The sequence below is a fragment of the Paramisgurnus dabryanus genome, chromosome 24 (genome assembly GCF_030506205.2).
Source record: "Paramisgurnus dabryanus chromosome 24, PD_genome_1.1, whole genome shotgun sequence".
NCBI lineage: Eukaryota > Metazoa > Chordata > Actinopteri > Cypriniformes > Cobitidae > Paramisgurnus > Paramisgurnus dabryanus.
The window spans coordinates 4,211,897-4,235,409 of NC_133360.1; the positions used below are offsets into that span (position 1 = coordinate 4,211,897).

Below are 23,513 nucleotides of genomic sequence, written 5' to 3' on the forward strand. Positions count from 1 at the left end.
TAAAATTAGAAATTTATTTGTTGCCCCTGAAATACATTTTGAAATATATGTTAATATAAGAGAACTAAATATATTTTCAAATTCAAAAATTAAGCTTTACTTTACTTTGTACAGAATGTATTTATTTATTTTTTTAATTGAATAAATAATTAAATAATTTTTTTTACTTTTTTATACTTTTCTTTACTTTACTTTGTACACAATGTATTTATTTATTTTTAAAATTAAATAAATAATTTTATTTAATTTTAAAATATTTTGTTGGTTAAAGAAATAAATTTTTATGCCTTATGGGTCCGGCGTGGCGTGATCACGTGGTTCTGAGGGTGTTGTGTTTCATCCTCATGTGTATTTATTGAGGTATTTCTACAAAATTCATTTTAATTAACAACACCGATATTTAAAAAAATCTAATATTTCTTTGCCCCAGTATTCTTACTAACACTAGCTATTAAGGTGGCCATTAAGCAAACTGCAGCCAGCAACGTTTTGCTTCTGCTCGCGCTTGTGCACACGCATTTGACGTAAGCAAACCTTGGCCAAAATAGGGGCTATGATTTATTTTCTCCAAGATCTTTTGATAAACAGTTAACATCACATGCTTTGGAGTTAATATATATATATATATATTTATATATATAAATATATAAATATATATATATATATATATATATATATATATATATATATATATATATATATATAATTTGTTTTACCATATGAGCTGTGATTCAAGTTCAAAATATTAGTTTAAAAAAATAATAATAACATTTCCTTACTTTTGGACAGTGAAACTCAAGAATTGCCATGCTTACTACTACATATATTAAGCACATGTTTATTTTCAGTGCTTTATATATAAATCACTAATCATTTTTTTATATAAATCAATAAAAAGCAATATATTTCAATGCTTGAAAATGGCCAAAAATGGTCAAAAAATATATATACCCATATGGGGCATCCCTACAAAAAATCCCCAGACCTGCTCCTGTCTATAATGCTCCGCCCAAATGAAACAAAATATTTAGAAAGAATGTTGTAACACCTGTTGCTGTGTGAAAGCACCTGTGTGGGTCACTGGGTTACAGGCTGTTACTTAAAAACACTCAAGAGATCAGACGTTGAAACACATCGCACAGCAACATGAAGACGATCACTTTACTCTTAATCTCCTCTTTAGTCATCAAAGGTAAGTTTATTAATTAACATTTTGCAAAACTTTCAGTTTTGCTTTTTCAAACAGCTTTATGTATGAGTCTGGATTAGTGCATAGACTCTATAGGGTGGTTTCCCGGATAGGGTTTAGATTAATCCAGGACTAGGCCTTGGTTATTTATTTTAGGACATTTAAGTAGTTTTAACAAACATACCTTACAAAAACAGTACTGGTGTGCATCTTAACAAAACAAAAACAATACTGATATATCTTAAAATAAGCTGTTTTGAAATTAAAGCAGCTCAAAAAGGCATTTTAGTCTGGGACTAGGATAAACCCTGTCCGTGAAACCGCCCCATAACACAAATTTATGTATATGGTGTTTTTAAGTTTATTAAGTTTTCGTAATACTCTTATGGTAGCTTCATATGTTTTTTGAAAGATACCAAATACTGGTATGAGATTGACAGATTTTGCATATAGCAGGGATCTTGACTGAAAACAGGCAGCTCAGGGACTTGCAAATTTTTTTTAATACATCATATGTATAAGGTTTATTATTTAGCAACACTCTCAGTGTGATTCTCCAACTGTGTTTGTCATACAGGTGTTGTGACAGATGAGATGGAGTCAGTGTCAGTGATGGAGGGAGATTCGGTTACTCTACACACTGATCTTACTGAACTACAGAGGGATGATGTGATATATTGGGGGTTTGAAGGGACCCGCATAGCTCAGATCAATAAAGTTGCCAGTGTGATCTCAATATATGATGATGTTCTTGACGGGAGATTCAGAGACAGACTGCATCTGGATAGTCAGACTGGAGATCTCACCATCAGCGATGTCATAGCTAAAGACTCTGGACTTTATAAACTACAGATCAGTGACAGCAGTAAGAGTATAGAAAAGATCTTTATTGTTACCGGTGAGTACTTCAGACAAACTAAAACTTGATTTTATTCAGATTAAATGCTTCTTATTTAGGTTAAAGGTCACATAACACAGGATTTCTGCTTATCTCATGTTAATCTTGATGACAGTGGTATTATAATAGTATTACTGTGTTCCTGCATAGCTCAGTAAAAGAGCATTGCGTTAGCAGCGCAAAAGGTCTTGGGTTTGAACCCAAGGAAAACCAATACCGATAAAATATGTATTGTAATATGCTGTAAGTTGCTGTGGATAAAAGCATCTGCCTAAATGTAAAAAAAATTATGTAAATGCAGTATTAGATTGTTCTTATCTCTGAAGAGACTTCAGTTTTATCAGATTTATAAAAGTAGATCAGCTGTATTGCTACTTTCCAAACAAGCTAAGCTCCTGGAGGCCTGGTGGAGCGAGACACGAGCATGCAACACAAACTAAACATTATCCCACTATCTTTGGATAACTTATGATTTACTACATGTTCATGTTGTTTACATTATATGCACGTGTTGGTGCCAATTACCAACAAAACACAGACATTTCGGGCTTATTTACGTACTGCCTGTGCCTCCTGAACAGGATTTTTTATCCAGATGTAAGCGATTGGCAAATTCTGCGTTTAGTTGGGCTTGTTTGTGAAACAATATTCACTGAAATGCCGTAAACAAAAATAAACCTTTTTGCAACTCCTTTGCAGGATGGGAGAAACAACTTCATCCACTGTTATCTTAAAAATGGATTCTTTGGAAAGCTGAAAATGTTTGCTCCCCTCACATCCAAAAAAAACCCACACTTTGGTGCTGTTGTTGATTCTTGGTTTAAACAAAAATGACAAACTGTTAATGTGCAGTGCTGGTGACAAAAAAAAGCTGCTTGTCCGAGCTGAGTGCCTGCACTCTGCGTTTTTAACTTTGGGTGATACGCTTAGCTCGTCAAGGTCACTTCTCACTCAGCCGTCCAATCACAGTGGAGGAGGGGTGGGACATCACAACAACCAACAGCACATTGTTCAACAACTGAAAAACAAAGTAGAAGTATCATAGCGTCAAGTAGAAGTATCATAGTATCAAGTGCTCAGCTGAAAAAAGCTGACAAGCGCCTATTGTCGGCGTCTGCCTGGCATTTTTACCTTCCTTGAAACGCTTCGTTGTGTACGCCCCTTTACAACCCATCAACCTATCTCTGGTTGATGCATGGACGGGCTTTTCTGGGGGAATTGCTCATAAAAGGAATAAGGATTGTTACGCATGAATCTCCCATGTACTTTGTCATTCGTCAACAGTGTTAACTAGTGATGGAGACGAGATCGCCTATGCCAACTCCGAGTCAAGACCGAGTCTTTGAAGGGTCAAGACTGAGTTCGAGTGTCCTTGGTTTTCAAATAGAGTCAAGTCCGACTCAAGACCGAGTCTTTGAAGGGTCTCGACCGAGTCGAGTATGTTGGTTTTCAGATAGAGTCGAGTCAGAGTCAAGAACGAGTCTTTGAGGAAGCAAGTCCGAGTCGAGACCGAGTCCTTTTGGAGTCGAGACTGAGTTGCATGAAATAGCATCAGACCCCTATTTTAAATCTTCCTGTTTGTGTCTGCAGGTGTGATTGATGTTGACAGAGAAGGAGTGAAGTCAGTGTCTGTGATAGAGGCAGATTCTGTCACTTTATACACCGACGTTCCCGATATCAAGAAGTATGATGTGATACTCTGGAGGTTTCAACATGAAAACTCTCCTCTAGCCGAACTAAACAGAACGGCTGGGATCCTCTCTATACACGATGATGTTCATGATGGAAGATTCAGAGACGGACTGAAGCTGGACAATCAGACTGGATCTCTTACCATCAGAAACATCAGATCCAACAACTCTGGACTTTATGAAGTAGATATCAACAGTACTGTAGCAGAAGACACACTATACATCAGACATTCAGAGTTACTGTCAGTGGTGAGTAGATCAAGTCAGAGTACCTGCATTGTAAATATGGCATGACTTTACAGCGATGCAGGATCCGCGAAGTAAACAGAGAGTCCTATACATTTAAAATGGTATGAGGAAGTCTAAAGAGATTTCCTTTTAAGGGTAAACATTTCTATCCAACATGTTATTCTTCTTTTTTTTGGGGGGGGATAACCTGTTAGACTTGATGTGTTCTTGTGACTCATAAAAGATTGCTGTAGAGATTTAGTGTGGTGCAATAGACATCAGGGATGTCAGTGAAATGGTAAACGATAACGTTGTTGTTGATCTACAGGTTTTGGTTTTATTTTGACACAGGTGGAGTGAAGTCAGTATCGGTGAATGAGGGAGATTCAGTCACGCTGTACACTGATACTGAAATTCAGACCTATGATTTTATTGAATGGATGTTTGGAGATGAACGCACTCAGATTGCTCAAATGTATAAACCAGATGCACGCTTTGTCACGTATGACGGGGATGATGGGAGATTTAGAGATAAACTGAAGCTGAATGATCAGACTGGATCTCTCACCATCACAAACATCAGAACTGAACACAAAGGAGTTTATGAAGTAAAGATCAGCAGCAACAGACATTCATTACACAGGAGATTCATTGTGACTGTCACTGGTGAGTTTTTTATAATAATTTCATTCAGATCACATGAAACGTAAATAAACGTACAATGAAAAGAACAAATAAACGATTTAAGAGCTCAGATGCAAAACCCTCAAAATGCGCCTGACATGTTTTCTTTACATAGGCGTAAATGAATAATATGAGCTCTGTACATGGCAATAACATAATCGTGAACCTCAAACACGATTATTGTTTCCTCCTTCTTATGTAAACCTTGTACAAGCAAAAGACCGCTGGAAAACAGACCAATCTCAACACTGACTGTGACGTTACAGTCAAGATGTACACCCCAACATTAATTACACATTAAATTAAGTACAATGTTGTTACAATACTAAAAACAAAGTTGTTAGCGCTATATGCTAGTTAATGCTATATGCTAGCGTTTAGGCTGAAGTTTTACTATTGACTTTACAGTTTTAGACTTTAGAGTTTTTTTACCTTAAAATAACGTTTCCAAAAAAGTTTCAGTCGTTCATCCACTCGAAACAGGGTGAACGACACTTTCACATTCGCTTTGCAGCCTTCTATCGGCCAAAACCGCACTAAAGATGTTTCCAACCGTCGGGTAGTGGTCCTGTAGTTCGAGTGAAAACTACAAAAACTTGCTTTACGGCAGACCTACAATCCAATCAGAGCCAGTAGGCTAAATTATTTACGACAGTGGTAATGACAATTCCGCTTCCAACCTGTAGGGGGAGCAAAGAGCAAAAACTCTTTAGTGTTGCTTTAACAATCTCCAACAATTGATTATTCCTCAAAATTTGTATCTTCATCTGATACAGACTCAAACATAAGGTCTGTTTACACACACAGAGCTACTAAAATGAGCTGCTCTGTGAAACAGCCAATCAGAGCAAAGCACAACATTATTATTCATGACCGTGTCATATATGGTAAAAATAGACCATTTCATTCTAAAGGCAAATCCTAGGGTTGTAAATGGAGATGTTAAACAATTTCTGGATATGTAGATATCAGAAAACTATTTAACAGATTATTACAATGCATTCTTTGGTACCTTTGAATGAGTTCAAAGTATTTGATGAATATATAATACGTTTCGAGAGCATTTGGTTAATATAATTATCTCATTTTTGATGGAGGTTTCGTTAAGATGCTTTTGTATCTGAGCTCCTCAATGTCTTTTTATCTTATTATTTTTTTTTAATAAATCTTATATATGTGTTGATCTGTTTGTTATTATAGATCAGATTTTCTTTTTCTATCATTACAGCATTGGGTCTGTCTTCAGTTACTGTTGTAGGAATATGCATTTTGTTTCTGCTTGTTGCTGGTGTGATAGCTTCTGTGATTTACTATCGCTGCAGATCTCACCGGAGGGTCAAATTTTGTGGTAAGAATCAATAAAAACTTTATTTGCTCAAGTATTGATGGTGTAATAAAATTTCCATATTCAAGTTTTAAACGTGTTATGCATTTTGTGTTTGTAATCACTTGTGTTTGTCGCTGTTACAGATAAGGAGATGGATGTGTTGGAGGGAGATTCTGTTACTCTACACACCAGTCTTACTCACATACAGAGAGATGATGTGATCGAGTGGAGGTTTGGACATGAAGAAGTCACCATTGCTAAAATCAGCAAGTGTGTTGATAAGAGATTTAAAGACGGACTGACACTGAACCCTCAGACTGGAGATCTTACCATCAATAACATCAGTAATGAACAATCTGGACTTTATCATCTAAATATCATCAAACGTAAAAAACTCAAATCCAAGAAATTCAATGTGATTGTCATCGGTGAGTATCTCCCCAGCTAACAATTTTACGTTACAAAAACGTTCCCGTTAATGTTTCACTTAAGTCTTAAGTCTTAAAACGTTAAAAATGTTCGGTCTGTTGTTATATTAATGTTCTAAGAATGTTTTCCAGACGTTCACAATGCTGCATACACACCAAACGCGAAGCATCGCGTTCCTTGCTTAAAATAACTCGCGGGATTTAACTTCATGTCATGCAAAGTTTTCGCTTGAGTTGCATATTTTATAGACCCTTTTACAACGCATGTGATCAAATAGCCTGCGCGCGCATTTTGGCAACAGAAGTGGTGTTGTTCCCCAATGGTTCTAACGTGTTAGCAACTCAGAAAGTTTATCAAAACGGTTTCCCAGCATCAAAATGTTTGGTTGCACTAATATAATATACTAATATACGTATATATGTATCTGGCCACTTTATTTTTGGCCATCTGCTTCGTCTTCTATCCACTCCACTATAGTACACGGATCTGGTAGCTGTGTTGAAAAAGTTGATAAAGTCAACTTTTTAAAATAACTTTCTCTGTCTGTGTTGCTTCACTGCTGATTCTTGCCATACTTCTGTTGCCAAGATGCGCACACATACGCTGTCAAGTCATTATTGTGTACGAACAGTTAAAGGGTCTATACATAGATATGTACACTAGATCTCGCCTTGGCTACGGCAGTTCATTGGAACGAATGCGTCAAAAACAGGGGAACCCTGCATCAGCGTCATTGTAGGCAATGGTGTGACGGAAATAAAATCATCATAAATTGTCATGAATGCAATTTTCTAGGTTTTCTTTTGGTTTGTTTCAACAGTCAGACATGTATTTAGCATTGAGTCCAGAAAAAAATAAAAGTTTTGATATTTTAAAAATCTACTTTTTCTAACTACAACGCATTGTGCTAGTAGCCCTAACATCCATACGCAGCACAAAAGTCCGGCATCGTCCATTAATTCGAAGTACAAGTGGAGATAGCAGCTTTACCTAGCTACTTCCTATGACAAGACCCCTGTTTCAAGATGGCGGCGGTTTTGGCACATGCTTAGAACCCCAAAGCGTATATATCTATGGGGTCTATATAGCGCGTGTTTTCGCGGCAATCGAAACGCCCAGTTCGCGTCATACGCATCGCCCACGTAAAGACGCATCTGATCGCGTCTTTGCATTGACTTTGTATGTAAATCTACTCACGCAAATCGTTGAACTCGCGTTTGGTGTGTATGCTCCATAACAGGTTAGACAAACATTGTTTAAATGTTTTTAGAACGTTCTGCTAACATTGCAATTATAAAGTTTCTAATGCTAACTAAGATGTTTATGAATTGCAGATAGTGTTAGGGAAATGTTCTACTAATCTTACTCTTTTGAAAATTAACCATGGTTTTATTGTGATAAAAGTGTAGAAACAATGGTTTTTAGGTTAAAGCCCCCTTAAGCTAAAAAATGCACTTTTAAATGTGTTTCTATCAGAAAATGAGTCACCAGTGTGTGTAGAAACATCTTATTATACAAATCCATCTCTTCTTTGTGTAATCTCCTTTAAATCCCAACAGTCACACAAAACAGGCTGCTTCTATCAATGTGATGTCATATTGATTACGCTCCACCCATGAACGCTCACAGACTCCGCCTTATGATAGTGTAGTTCATGTAAAGCAATATTTTTTTATTTTTGAAAGAGGATTATCAAATTATTATTTTTTTTAAATGACACCTGAGCATTGTGGTGTATATTATTCAAAATACTTTTTGTTACAGGTGAAGTAATGACAGTGAATGCAGGAGAGTCTGTCACTTTAGAGACTCATGTTACTGAAATACAGAGAGATGAGAAGATCGAGTGGATGTTTGGAGATGAAGAAACTGTCATAGCTCAGACTGACAGCGCCTTTGATATCTTCAGTACATATGATGGTGATAATGATGTATTCAGAGATACACTGGACCTGGATCATCAGACTGGAGATCTCACCATCAATGGCATCAAAAACGAACACGCTGGTGTTTATACACTAAAGATCATCATCAGTGGAAATGTCTCTTTTAGGAGACTGCGTTTATCTGTCACAGGTGAGTATTACAGTAATATCACTGTACTGTACTGTAATGTGCTGAAATATATCTTTATGGGTATCACATTACTTTATAACGGTGGCTATACAGTTTTAGATGATTTCTTTGCTTCGTGAACATCACCCTCAACATGGCAACGGTGACCCAACCGACTGTTTTTCCTCTCTGATCATCTTTTGATTTTATCTGTTGTTTGTGTTTTCTACAGATATCACTGCAAATGATTTGAATGAGTCAATGAATTCAAATGTACCTTTAATGAACAGTGCCAGCAGCGGTGATGTGCTTCCAGTGTAACCTGATCATCATAACAAACACATTGTTTAAATGTAAATATCAGATTTTATTTTTGTTACTGAATACAGACAATGTGTACTCTATGTAATATTTGTTGTTTCATGCATCTTTTACAGTCTTATAAGCTTAAATATGTAATGTGTAGATAACATACACCATCATTTCACTGACTGATGTGTATTTTTCTGTTGATATCAAAAGTCACTGTAGCCAGCATACTTTTTACTGCAAAAACTAGTGGTAAATCAGTATTCATAAGCAGTATTCATGATAAAACTGTGTATATTTATTACCAATCAGCTTCTGAAGTGTGCCGCCAATGGACATGTTTCAATCCCATAATAGAAGCCATAATATTTATAAAGTAAAACATATAAATTACTTGTGAATCGGACATGTAACACTTTTAAAATGTCATAGTGTTCCTGTAGCTCTAGGGATAGAAAAAATTCACTGTAGGATGAAATCTTTTGCCAAATGAATAAATATGTGCTAAACATACTAACAATGTTTTTCATGGTGAAATACTTGTATATAGAAACAGTAATATATACTGTGCAGTGATTTTAATACTTTGATATTGCTGATCCACATAAATGTATTAATTATTGCTATAAGAGAATATTGTATTAATTCATTAACGGACATGTCCTCCTAAATGATGTTTATTTCAATAAATTATAAAATTACATACTAAGATGAGAACTTTAGTCTAAATTATTTACTATATATTTTGGTAAATAATTACTTTGTTTGCTCTTCTTTTAATTTATTCTGCATAGTTTTCATCTGTTCTTGTAGTGGTGAATATCTGCTGTGGACACAAGATGGCGTTCTACTACTGTTATATGTATACTTGTGTATGTACACTCTAGCAAGTCTTAAAACTTTGCATAACAGTGTTAAAACGCGCTCATGTGTAAATATGTTGTGAACGCAGTTAATTTGAGAAACTTATTAATGTAAAATTTGTTTGACGACGCTTCTCCGCGAATCAGGAACCTGCAAGCGCATGCGGGTTCTGGCTAGATGAGATACAGCTACGGCCTAAATGATCTCGCGAGATGTTGGGTTCAAATGTTAAGTTTGAGGGTAGAAACAGGATCAAACGGCTGTTCGGACTAAATAGGATACATCTGAGGCAATTATCCCGCGAAATGTTAGGTTTGGAGGTAGGATTATGATGAAAACCGCCCTAATTCGGAAGGATTTTGGCCGTTACTATATCCTTTCTAGCCACGACGGCGCAGGCGCACATCGGCGCAGTCGTACATCGACGTCACTTCATCATCGGAGAGGCGAAACGCTCCCTGAGCACAACATCCTGCAGCATGGCTTCATTAGTCGAGGAAACTGAGGAAAGTAAGTTTGGTTTGCCAACCGCCATTAAACTTGAATAGAAGAAGAAAAACTGAGGAAAACAAACGATTATTTGCTGAAATAAAAGTCAACTTGGGTCGATAGTCAGACAAAAGGACAGTTACGGTTGATCTAAAGAAACAAAAACACAAGAAATAACTTACATTTAAAATGAAAAGAGCTTGCTGTGAAACTGACTGAACACATTTAACAAGACTTCAACAAACATCTTCATTGTATCGGGTATGTTTTAAACCTCTTTTAAAGTCTCATTGCTTCAACTACTAATGAACAAATCAATTATTCTGATTTTATTGATCAGAGTTGGAATAAAATCTTCATCTTCCTCAGGTGGAGGTTTCAGATATCTTCATCAGTTTGTGTCTGTAGTCTCTGTCACCATCAAAGATATTTTATAAAGGTGAGAGTTTTACTTTTTCATCACTTTAGACTTCACCTTTGACCTTTCCTCATCATCAGTTCAACTCTTTAACAAACACAACAGTTACAGGCTGGTAATTACAATAGATGTCCATAAACATTAAAATGTGTTTCAAGTTTAGTGTTGTAAAAATTTTTTATTTATCTAAATAAAGTTATATCTAGGGCTGCATAACGATCATCAATCACATCTAATGCTTTGCAGAATAAAAGTTTTTGTATCTATAAACACACTGGACCCAGATTTTTATTGACATTGACAATAAAAATGTGAAAGATTATTATTATTTTTGTTAAATTATAAGTGATTATTTTGTGGTCTGTGGCATCTGTGAGATGCGTTTATATTAGTGCTGGGCAGATTAATCGCATACAAAATAAAAGTGCATTTTTGGATAATACGAGTGTGTACTGTGTGTTGTTATTATTATGTATATTTAAACACACACACACACATGCATGTCAGAACATTTTTATTTATATATCTATTTTTTGTTATGTTTATATATAAGATAGAATATACAAACTATAAATACATATGAATACACATGTAAAAGTTTCTTAAATCCATACATGAATGTATGTGTATTTATATATACATAATAATTACGCACAGCACACACTCGTATGTTATGCAAAAAAAAAAACACACTTATTTTGTATGCAATTAATCAAGATTAATCTATGCCCAGCACTAGTTTATATTGACAAAAGTCAAATCAAATCATGAAGAGGTAAATTCCTGTAGTGTACACTAGATGACTCCCAAGTCAACTGTATAGATTTAATATTGAGGGTCATTTAACAGTGAACTGATTCCAGTACTTGGAATTTCCTAATGCAATAGATGCACACACTTCAAGTACATTTAAGGTTATTAAAATTAATTTGGTGTATATGCTCGACAACTAAGTAGCTCTCAAATGCATAACGAAAAAAGTTCCTGAATTAAATCCTTTTACTTTTAGGTTTATTTTTTACAGAATAACAAACTGTACTGTAAAATGTACTTTCTCTTATTGTGATGTCATTATAGTTTAGTGCAGGATTACAGTAAGCTAGTTTATTATAGACATCACTGGTCTCCACTAGTAAACTTTGCTCTTACATCATCTGATTCTTTTTTTTTTGTCACATAAGCAAAATTGTGACTGTGTTGACAAAAATTGTTTTAAAACCTGTTAACATTTTTTTGCTGTTTTACATTTTTTGTTAAATCAACTCAAAAGTCATTTCAACTTACTATTATTTTTCTTGTCTAGAGATGAGTTGTTATAATTTATAAAAAAGCTTCCTCAATGTATGAACCAATCAGAATTGGTGGCGCCAAGAGTTGTGTCCGAAACAGCTTCCCTATCCACTATATAGTGCACTATATCGGGTGTCGGCCCTTTTATAGTGGTGTCCGAAACCTGAGTGAACAACTTTCCCTACATTCGTTCACTACTTGATACCCACAATGCACTCTGATTTTGAGGGTACATTCGATGTACACTCGCTCACTTACCATTTCCCATGATACAACGGGAGATGAACGCGTAACTGGAATCAGCTAAATGATTCTGACAGTAAACACCAAAAAAATATGTTATTTTGTTATTTCTTGTCAGGTATTTTCTACTTTTTAAAAATAGTTGTGATATCTTTCATTAAACTATAATACACATTTTATTAAACATTTTTTCTGTAGATGTTTTAGCTGTTTATTCAGTCACAACTTTCTCTCTTCGATTAACAACCGGTGATGCTAGAAGTATTGCAACTTTTAATAAAGTTTGCATTTGTTCCTTTAAATTATTCTTGTAATTATATGAATTAGTCACTAAGATAGAAGAACATGTGTTCTTCCAAGAAATGGCGCAGGACACGGCGAGACGTGTGAATGTGATGCGAGATCATGAGATGTGACATTGTGATATCAAGGGCGCACTCACACTATCCAAACCGTGCTCGGGCGCGTTTGACAAGTGTGATCGATCTGTTCCACGCCCGGGCGCGGATTGGTTAATCATGCCGCGGCCGGGTTGCAGAGGTGGGCCGGAGTGCAGTTCACTTGGGCTCAGGCGCGGAAGGCTGTGGTGTGAGCGCAATCACGCCTGAGCGCGATTCAAAAGGCCTTCATCTGCCTTCATAAAAACCTTTTGATGCGAGCAGCGGGGTTACGTGAATGTCCGAGCTGCACACGCGACAGATCAACTAAGCAATATGATGACATGTGAGAGGGCTGTCTGAAATCGCGCACCAAACGACTCCGAATAAAAAAAACACAGACTTATCATTACGGTGGGTTCCAGTGTTAAGAGAGAGCTTTACTTCCTGCTTTTTTCAAAACAATCACATCTTAATGACGGAAGCGCGCCCGGACTCAGATCGATAAAAGTACAGTGTGAGTGCGTGCATCTGGGGGAGTAGGGAGGGGTGACAATCGTGCTGGGGCATGGTTTGGTTTGGATAATGTGAGTGCGCCCCAAGAATAGTTTTCTTTTGTGATCTCTTGCTAAAGCTAGACAAAAAATGCCAGTAAAACTTATCATTGGTTGTGCTATAAAAGCATGAGCTTTACAGTTACAGATTCTTTGTTTCATGCACAGCTTGTGCGTGTACTATGGCATTTGGTCAGTAGGAAGTCCTTATCAATCTACAATCAGTACGAGTCGGAGTGGTTGTGCATTTAAAAAAGCAACACTCGTTAAACTAAACCATTCAAAATATTCTTTATTGTCATGAAAATTCCTGAAACAATTTGAAGAACAGCGATATAAATATTCCTGTAGACATTTCCTGGAATAGTGTTTGTAATGCTATGTCTTCTGTTGCACAAAGGAAGTTTCTGCACGAGAGCACCCTCTGGCTTTTGGATGTGCCGGGATTTCACCGTAATTCATTCAAATTCATTCATTGAGTTTGAGCCAACCGGTTTTTGCATGAAGTCAGATGGAGCAGGCGGTGCTGGTACGTTATAAATTTTCTAATATTCATATTTTACACAATCCATTAATGCCGCGAAAAAAACATGTTGCTAGTGTCAAGTCACATTAATATGCTAAAGATGTAATGATGTATGAGATGCCGCAATGCAACCAATCAGAGAAACTGGTCTATTTTAATTAATAAAAGCATATATAAACTATGTTTTCCTCATTTTATTACATTAGAAATCATGAAACATTCAGTGTTTCATTTATTGTAATTATTTAATTACACAACAACCTCTTTGGGGGGGGGGCATGGCCCTCGAATGCCCCCCTTGAGGCCGGCCCTGCATACAAATAAAAAATGGAAATAAAAAAATAAGTACTTAAGTTATTTCTTATAACAAATGTTTGAAAATATTTTTTATTCCCTATTTGTTGCATTGTTTTTTTATACAGTTATATTCTACTAAACACTGCTATCGTTAATAATTACTAATGTTCCTGTATCTTGTAAATCATTTTTAATTATTGGTTTTTAAATTTTAAATTATAGTAAATGTAGCAGAATGCCCTATACACGTTTAACATTGTTTGTGTGAGTGCAGGAAATTTTAAATTGTTCAAGAAAAAATACATTAGTAAAGGTGTGGCAGGTATCGGCCGATACTCAGAATTCTGGTATCAAAAGTGGTATTGGTGCGTCCCTACTGCTGTACAACCGAAAATTCTCGGGGCAGCCGCATATGTCGAAATTTCAGTCAAAACCATTCTATTTCAACATAAACAATCTGAAAACAGGGCTTTAAGTGTAAAATGCCGAACTTGTCCTTTAACTACCTTTCAGAAATGGGGCCCCATGACTGTGAGTGTAAATATAAGTGTACACGTACAAATATTTATTTTACAAGTTCTCAAATTAAAATTGACAAGCTCTCAAGTTTTGATACCGATTTGCCTTCATAGTTATTGGTGTATATTACTGTACGTTCACACTGCTGCCGACACTTGAGCTTCCAAAGAAGCTCAGGCCGCCCGGTCAAAGATGCTTGTCAAAAAGTACCGGGAAGCTTGTTGACGCTTTGGCTGCTCTGAAGTCTGTTTTCTCTGAACTAATGTTTTGGTAGGGATGAAAGTTTACATTGTTTGTTTCTCCAGAATCAGCCAGTGAAGAACGTCTAGGCTATATTATGATTGGTTGCTGACGTTTTGCTTGCTGCTAAACCACGTCATAGCTTATTACCATAAAGTAGAGCTTCTTTCAACTTACTGATTGACACTCTGGTCGATCAAAATGCCCAAAACGTGACGCCCATGGATTTGTTTCTCTTAGCAGCTGAGAGAAGCCAGCTTCCATTGTAAATTAATGACTTCCGGTAACTTTGAAAGCTCAAGTCGGCGGCGGTGTGAACGTACAGTTATGCTTGCGAATGTGATGGAAAGTAACAGATCTTGAGGTGAGAGAAAACACTGACAACTCAAATGTAATACACACTTCATTTAATATAATTCACAAACTCTGTTCAGGAAAAACTTTAAAATCACAACCAGTCAGAATCTGAAGTTATAACAGAATGTGTAGATGATCAAACAGCTGAAAGTTGATCTGAGAATCACAGACTTTTTTTATCGCCTCTTGACTCCTGCATACACCACATCATCCTTTGATCTCTGTAAACAAAAACACACAACATTCATGGACCCTATTCACTTCCATAGTAGGAAAAAAGAATACTATGGAAGTAAATGGGGTCCATAAACGATTTGGTTACAAACATCTTTCAAAATATCAACTTTTGTGTTCATCAGAACACAGAAATGTATACAGGTTTGTAACAACATAAGAGTGAGTAAATGATGACAGAATTTTCATTTTTGGGTGAGCTATCCCCTTTAAAACAACATTTATACAGACTGACATTGCAAAGTGAACCCATGTTCATGGGTTGCTCGCTTGTGAGTCATATTGGTCTACTAGCCTACTATAAACACGTAAATGTAGAAATGGTAAAATTGCAAAATATTGCATGAAATACTGTTAATACATTGGTTAATGCTTGACAGATTAATGACTGGTCCACGAAGTCAGATACATCACGCATACATGAAACTAATCGCATCAATAATAATCAGTCAAGGAATCATAAATCAGAAATAACTATTTAGAAAGTTTAACATTTGCATGTGTTTATAAGCCTTGCAAATGTTAATATTTAAGCGATTTTAATATTAAAGTGAGTTGTTGCACAAATTCAAAAGCTCACGCACAGAGACGTGCGTTTCAAAAAGCCTGCAAACACATAATTTCTTTGCGCATGACAGGAGATATACACACAAATTATCTTGTAATACCACAGTCTTGGCAAGTATTCTCATAAAAACAGTCGTTTATTATAAGTAAACAAGTTCAGAAAGAAATCAGATGTGTCTGTGTATGGATCAGCGTTTATACGTTAACTGTAAAAAAATTCTGTAGAAATTACAGTATTACTGGCAACTAGCTGTCTAGTTATATCAACTTACTGTAGATTTTACATTTATGTTATTTACTGGCAACAGTTAAATGAACATGAAACATTTTCAGTCTTTAAGTTCTACAGTAAGTTACTGGCAACCAGCTGCATAATTACAGCTAATTTTTTACAGTGTTCTTAAAGGGACAGTTCCTCTTAAAAGAAATGCTTATTTTTGTGTCACTATGTTAATCAAACAACAGAAAATCACTTCTATAGCTTATAATTAATCTTTTTACTTTAATTTATAGAATGAAAACGGTGTTATTATTAATTTGATTCTATTTCTGTACCTAAATACTACTTGTTAGACCTTACTTTATTTGTTACATTGTTATTTTATAGTTTATATGCTTTAATTTCTTGATTTGTTCTTATTTTATTTTCCCACATTACTTTTTTTGCTGATCTGAAAATTATTCAACCCATGAATCAAAAACCATAATGTAATTCATCTAAATAGTACTATGTTGTAAAATGAAGTAATTTAAAACTACATGTAAGCTTTCAGTTCCACCCTATTCCAAAAAAAATGTATTGCCTTGCCACTGATGAACAGATAATGGCAAAATAAATGTTATTACCTTAACTAAGAAGAGTTGATACATACCTCTATCATCTGTGTGCGTGCACGTAAGCGCTGGGGCGCGCTGCGACACTTCAATAGCATTTAGCTAAGCGGATTTAAAAGAGGAACTATATTGTATGGCGGAATATGACTTTTGGGAGTACTTCGACTCGCCTGAAAAATCCCCTTCTCCCTCTCATAATGGGAGAGGGAGAGTGTTACTGCACCGAGTCGAAATACTCCCAAAAGTCATATTCCGCCATACAATATAGTTCCTCTTTTAAATCCGCTTAGAAAAGCGCTACGTTTGATTTTGTGCCACCAAACTTCCTCGTATAACTACTCGTCTTAAATAGGAAAAACGTTGATGTGTTTGGTCACTTCTAACTTTATCTCTGTTTGATACCATTGAATGAATGGGGCTAAGCTAAATGCTATTGAAGTGTCGCAGCGCGCTCCAGCGCTTACGTGCATGCAGTAAGATGATAGAGGAATGTTTCAACTCTTCTTAGTTAAGGTAATAACGTAGTTTAGTATTGAAAATGAGTAGACTATTCCTTTAAATTAATGAGAATTTAATATTTATAATGCTTATTTGTCCTTGACCAATCACATGCCTGATTAAGTTAAAAGCTATAGTGAGTGGCAAATTTAAGCAAATGTTTATATTCCAAAATAATATAAACTGAAAAACACATACCGGTATACCAAGAAATAAAATAAATCATTCTGTGAAATGGATTTTTGGTCATACCACCCACCCCTAATCATCAATCAAGTTATAGAATCTCAACTTTAGTTCAAATCAGACTTCAGATGTCAGAAGGGTAAAAATAATTTCAATCAAGATGTTTTCCATAATTCTGTTTGATATAGTTTTAAAACATTTCACAATTAAATTTACATCAATGTAATGATAAAATGTTACTGTGATTAATAACAAAGCTGCAATATACACCCATTTCATAGTTATGATCTTTGCCATTTATATTGAATTATATCTGGGTGTGTGAACACTTCTGAGTATAACAATCTCGTGTTTGCGGCTGACAGCTTTTGCATCACATTGGTTTCTGTCGGTTTTCACCCTCAACTCTGTCCAGTGAGTTTCCTACTGTGTGTGGCTCTTAAACTTTATCAACACAAATGCACTGTGCCTCTAACTCTGTGAATTTATAAAGGATAATAGGCTGCTCGAGTCAGTATCACTAATTGTCATACAACTGGAGAAAATATTTACATGTATGGCTCCTGTGCGCATGGTCGCGAAAATGTAACGCTTGTACACATATTTAAGCACTGCAGTTTTAAAACAAGTTATTTTAAGCCATTGAAACACAAACAACAGATCTGCGTGTGCTCTTTCGGTGTGTGAGGAGCATTCAAGTCACGCAACCACTGCTCATTAAGCTCGTGATCATTGTTGGGGTTTTATTGGCCTTAAATACATATATGTGTCATTCAAATTCCCGTCTTTGCAAGTATCCTTATAAACACGACCATTTAGGACTTAAGAGAAAATAAACAGCTAAGATAAAACGCATGTGTTGGATCTGGTCTTAAAGGGGAAGTTGCCTAATTTTGCTCCTATCTGTCACTCATGTTTATGAAACAGCATTAAGAGAAAATCTCTCACTGCTTGACTAAATCACTTTTCTACCTTAAATTAAGAAAAAAAATATATATATATATGTATATATATATATATATATATATATATATATATATATATATATATATATATATATATATATATATATATATATATATATATATATATATATATATATATATATACATGCATAATTATTTGTTATCATTCCTTTATCATTGACTGTTTATCTTCAGAGAGCTTGAGTTTTGTTTGTTTTATCTTTTTTATGCTTGTATATGGTTTTTGTGAGAATTATGAATATTTCTATGGTATTAAAGATTTTAAAAACCTTATTAAAACTTAAAAAACTCTACCGTGATACATATCGTTATCATGAAATAAAACGAATCCTATCGTGATAGAAGATTTTGTTGAATAAACTGGGATTTACAAGTTATTTCAACTTACTATTATTTATCTTGACTAGAGATGAGTTGTTATAAGTACAGGTGAGTTGTTATTACTTATAAAATTAAGTTGACTTTTCTCAACTATATTTTATAAGTTGTGACAACACATCTCTGTTGACATGACTTGTAAATCTGAGTTGATTTAACAAAAAATTTTAAGGCAGCAAAGTATTTTTTACAGTGCAGAAATGACAAACAGCAGTCCCCCAACGGCAATGTGAAAGATTGATAGCATGACAAGACGTATGGGAGCTATTACATTTCCCAAAAATCACCATAGATTAATAAAAACAAATACATTTTACATGTATTTAAAAATAATTGAATAAATATTAGTATTGCACTGTTTAAAAATGAATATATCTAAAAACATTGCAGCTTTTTGTTTTTTTGACCAGTTTGTCCAGTTTTTTATTTTCTGCAAATATGAACAATAATTTTATTTAGAATTTGTTAGAAGTGTTGTCAGTAGTTCAGGATTTTTTCAGCCAATACAGAGTACCTATATCTTGTCGTTGTCATCAGCAAATACCAGTGTCAGATACTGATTATTCAAGCTGATATGTAAGCTCTTCTGTGACTATTAATGTTAACCTTTTTTTCAGATAAAGTAATACCACAAATGTTAAATATATATATATTTTTAGGCTAATAAATATAAAACCTTGCACAGTCTTCACTGTATTAAATATACATGGAATTATAAAGTACAACAGTTCTTCAGTCAAGAGCAGAGCGTGATTTTCTCTTTAATATTATTGACAGATGAATTAGGTTTCTGTAACTTTAACTTGAAACTTGGATCACAACTTCTTGAGACTTATGGCTTTATGTTTACATAATTTATTTTGTAAAACAATAAAATTTTTTTCATTTTATTTATAAAATTAATATTTTATTGAATTATTCTTATACATTAAAGAATTCCTGAAAAGGGCTTAAAAAGGCCTAAAAAGGACACAAATTGTACCTGCTGTGTTGATTGTATGGTTTACATAATTCAAATCGCAAGCATTTCAGCTTTCCAAAGAAATGTGACATGTTTAGCTTTTTGTTTGTGAGTTGTTGTATTTGATAACGTTTTCTGTCAAATAATGCAGTGTCCCTCCCACGTTACACTGGGATTTTTAGCAAGAGAGATCTTTGCTCTGTACTCATACTGATGATAGGCTGTCTGTGTACATGTGTCGGGTGTATGCGTAAAATCAGCTGCAAGTAAAATGAAAGTTTAAACTGTCAAAACTTTAAAACACATGCAAATAATAAACTTTCGGCATGAAAATGCAATGCTTGCCTAAGGTGTAAAAGATAGAGATATTGTCACTGGGACTGTACCTTTAAAAAAGATCCTAATATGTACAATTTTGATACTAATACCTTGGTGCCAGCATGTACCTCTATGGTACCAATATACACCTTTTAGGTACAAAAGTGTACTGTTTGAAAAGCTACCACCCCCATTGACAACTTTTGTACCTTTTGTAACTTGAACCTTTTATTCTAAGAGCGTAGGTTGTATAGGCTGTTTGATGGGGATGTGCAAATTGCACATGAGCAACTGGTTGTAAAAATGCTGGCATTTATAATTGTTTATAAAAATTGCAAATTGCGGTCACATTCAGGAGCCATATGATGACAAAGTAAATAGAAAAATTGGTTGATGAAATTGACAAAATAAGCGATTGAGTCATTTAATGCAATGATCTGCAGCTGATCAAGCAAACAAATGAAAATAATGTAGTAAGTTGTTTTCTTAATTTTTTTAATTGTATGTCTGCCTGTCATGTCCGCTATTTTTGTTACTATCTTCATATATTTTATATACTTTTAGAAATTATTTAACATTTTCTTGCCTTGATATTAATGTTTATACTGGTTCTGTTATGATTTTATTTGCTTTGTTTGTATAATAATTTATTAATTCTTCCTTAATTTTATAATGGGCACAGTTTTCTGAAATATCCCACATTATAAGCACCAAACTTAATAATAATAAATAGTTAAATAATTATTTTGAAATAATAATTGTAAGCATGATTTTGTTTTGGGGATCAGTGTTATCAATGGCCTTGTACAGGTGAAATCTGCCTTAATACATTAATGATCAAATTAATTTTATAATGGCTTTTGATGCAGATTGTAGACATCGTTACACTGTTAAAATGACATATGCATTTAATAAGACTGTTCCTACTAATCTTTGTTCAGTCAATGAAAAATCAACTGTAAATCTTTGATTATAACTGCAGGTACATTTGTTGTTTAAAAACATTATCTTTTGTGCTTTTTTCAAATGGTAATTTTTTTATTGTTTTAATAATGTTGGAACTCTGATAGCTTAGCCTTCATGACAATAGTTGGCATGTTTTCCCATCATAGTTTTAAATTATTATTATTATGCCATTATCATCATAGTTTTAAATTATTATTATGCTATTATTATTATTATTATTATCATCATCATCATAGTTTCACATTTTGTGTTTCTAAGCTCTTGTGTTTCTCTGTCATCTTCTATGTTTGTCTATTTGTCTGATTTGTTTTTAGCTACATTTGTCTTGTTGTCTTAAATTAAATAGTCTTGTTATTCATGTATCTTGTTTTGGGACCCAGTACAGTACTACATACTGATTATGTGATAAAAATATCTGTAAGATTTGAGGTAATCATATAAACAGTCATGAATGATCTCACCGGTTTATGTGCTGCTCTTTTACAGAATGTTGGATCTGCGTAAGTGATTTCCATTCCTCTGTTTTGAACTGTTTCAGGAACTATGATAAACACATTTGAAAAAATAATCAACTTTATCTTTTTCTTCACAAAAAGTGTCAATAGAAGTGTATTATATTATGACATTATTTATTATAATATTTATTACTGTACAGCTGTATTATCACTAGTCACATTTACCTTGTTGCTGTGTGTTTTTGTGTTTCCTAAAGATGCAGAAGATCAAAACTGAAGCGACAATCATCAAACATCCAACAGCAAAACAACAGATCAGAATGAAGGTAAGATCTGTAATGAATAATGAAAGACATTACTGTTACTGAATCTGTCGGACTGACCTCAGATAAGTGATCTTGTAGTCTATTCTCAGATCAGTTCACTAAATAAACACAAACATCACCTGTGACTCACCTGAACACGGCTGACAGAGATGAGTGATGTTGAGATGTTGAGTCTGATTACTGATGGGATTGTTCACCACACATCTGTAAGATTCATCCAGACACTCCAGATGAAGAGAGATGCTGTTGTTAAGATCAGACACACTGATGCTGGACAATAAACTGTTTCCTTTGTACCAGGACAGACTCACATCACTCACATCTTTCACATTCAACACTGAACACACAAAGACACATGATGATGTTTCTGATGATGAAGAGTTTTGTGTGGTGATGACAGGAATGGGAAGACGAGCTGAAAAATATACAGATACAAAAATCAAAAGATGATATTATCAATATAAAACAAGAGACACCTTTGAGATTAATAACTATATAAAAGTTAATATATCAACTAAAGCAATAAGCCCTGAGGGGTTTGAGCTTAACAGTGAATATAAACCAAATAAGCGACTTTGTTAAGCACGACACAGAGATGATTGATTTTATTATATGGTTGGGTATACCTGACAGTAATTTATTAAAGCACACGCCAAGAACAATGCAAAGATATCGATAAACACATTTTACTATCATGCAGGATAGCAAAAATATTGACAAACAACAGACAAACACATTGATGTAGTAAAACTGATGTTATGAGCTCACAAAAGTCATTTACAACAACCACTATAATATATATATTATAAACAAAAATATAGAGAAGACAAACAGTAAATCTTTACTCACCATAGACAGTAACATTGAATCTGTGTGATGACACCGTCCCGCTGGTGATAGTTACTTGATAAAGTCCAGTGTGTTGAGTTGTGATGTTTGTGATGGCGAGATCTCCAGTCTGATTATTCACCTGCAGTCTGTCTCTGAATCTCACATCAAAAACATCATATATTGATGTCTTATTTGCTCCATTGATTTGAGCTATGAGAGACCCTTTAAGTCCAAAAACCCAATCGATCAAATCACCTGTCTTTAATTTAATATGAGTGTGTAGAGTAACAGAATCTCCCTCCATCACTGACACTGACTTCACTTCATCATTTATTTGAGCTTTTCCATCTTTAATAAAATCACAAAGACAAACATAGAAAGAGATTTGGAAATGAGCGCTTTATGAAGAAATGTTTCTTTAAATATAAAAAATGAGAAAAAGAACTGCATGAAAAAGAAAAGCCCTTTGAATTCACACCGCTTTAAATGTTTTAATCTTCTGGCTTTGGTCTGGTAAATATATTTTTAAGTATTTAAACAAAAGATTTACGACATTTCCTTTCAGATTCTGATGAGTCCTAAACTTTACTGACAGAATTAAAGTTCAGTTGACTTTTACACAAACAACAACAAATCATAGCAGAAATAAAGAAATAAAGCTTCTTATTTTACCAAACATCCATAAAAATGAACAGTATTACTATGAATAATATCTAATGAATATTTAGATTATGTGAGATAACAGCCATGAATCCAAACTAGATTTCATAATAATATCTCAGTTTTTATATGAGAATTAAATCAAGTGTATCTTCAGACTAAAATTAAAATTTAACTAAAATATAATCTAAATAACACATAAACACAACTAAAATAAATCATAACTCTGTATAATCAGCTGTAATAAAACACATTTATAACTTACCAACCAGAGAAGTGAAGCAGAAAAAGAGAAAAACAAACATGAGAAACATTTTCTTTAACAGTTC

General features: G+C 34.4%; 1 protein-coding gene and 2 long non-coding RNA genes across 4 annotated transcripts; 2 read left to right on the top strand and 1 right to left on the bottom strand.

Annotated features, from left to right (window-relative positions):
* The first annotated feature begins 1,655 nt into the window (after positions 1-1,655).
* LOC135748101 (uncharacterized) lies at positions 1,656-9,434 on the top strand. Of its 2 annotated transcripts, none has more exons than XM_073813599.1 (7): positions 1,656-2,087; positions 3,678-4,027; positions 4,335-4,672; positions 5,919-6,038; positions 6,161-6,445; positions 8,211-8,522; positions 8,734-9,434. In XM_073813599.1, the coding sequence occupies exons 3-7, from the start codon at positions 4,447-4,449 to the stop codon at positions 8,820-8,822; spliced, it is 1,032 nt and encodes a 343-aa protein (XP_073669700.1). In that variant the 5' UTR covers positions 1,656-2,087; positions 3,678-4,027; positions 4,335-4,446; the 3' UTR covers positions 8,823-9,434. The 2 variants fall into 2 exon arrangements, with proteins under 2 accessions (XP_073669700.1, XP_073669699.1); XM_073813598.1 differs by having other exon boundaries at positions 4,358-4,672.
* Positions 9,435-10,127: 693 nt separating this feature from the next.
* On the top strand, positions 10,128-22,091 carry LOC135721222 (uncharacterized). Its single transcript, XR_012336009.1, has 5 exons — positions 10,128-10,424; positions 10,533-10,602; positions 13,446-13,574; positions 21,625-21,693; positions 21,783-22,091. It is a non-coding gene; the product is annotated as an uncharacterized lncRNA (long non-coding RNA).
* Positions 15,114-21,703, bottom strand: LOC135721224 (uncharacterized). Its single transcript, XR_010521457.1, has 3 exons — positions 21,593-21,703; positions 21,374-21,453; positions 15,114-15,205 (listed from the first exon to the last, which is right to left on the bottom strand). It is a non-coding gene; the product is annotated as an uncharacterized lncRNA (long non-coding RNA).
* Positions 22,092-23,513: the final 1,422 nt, after the last annotated feature.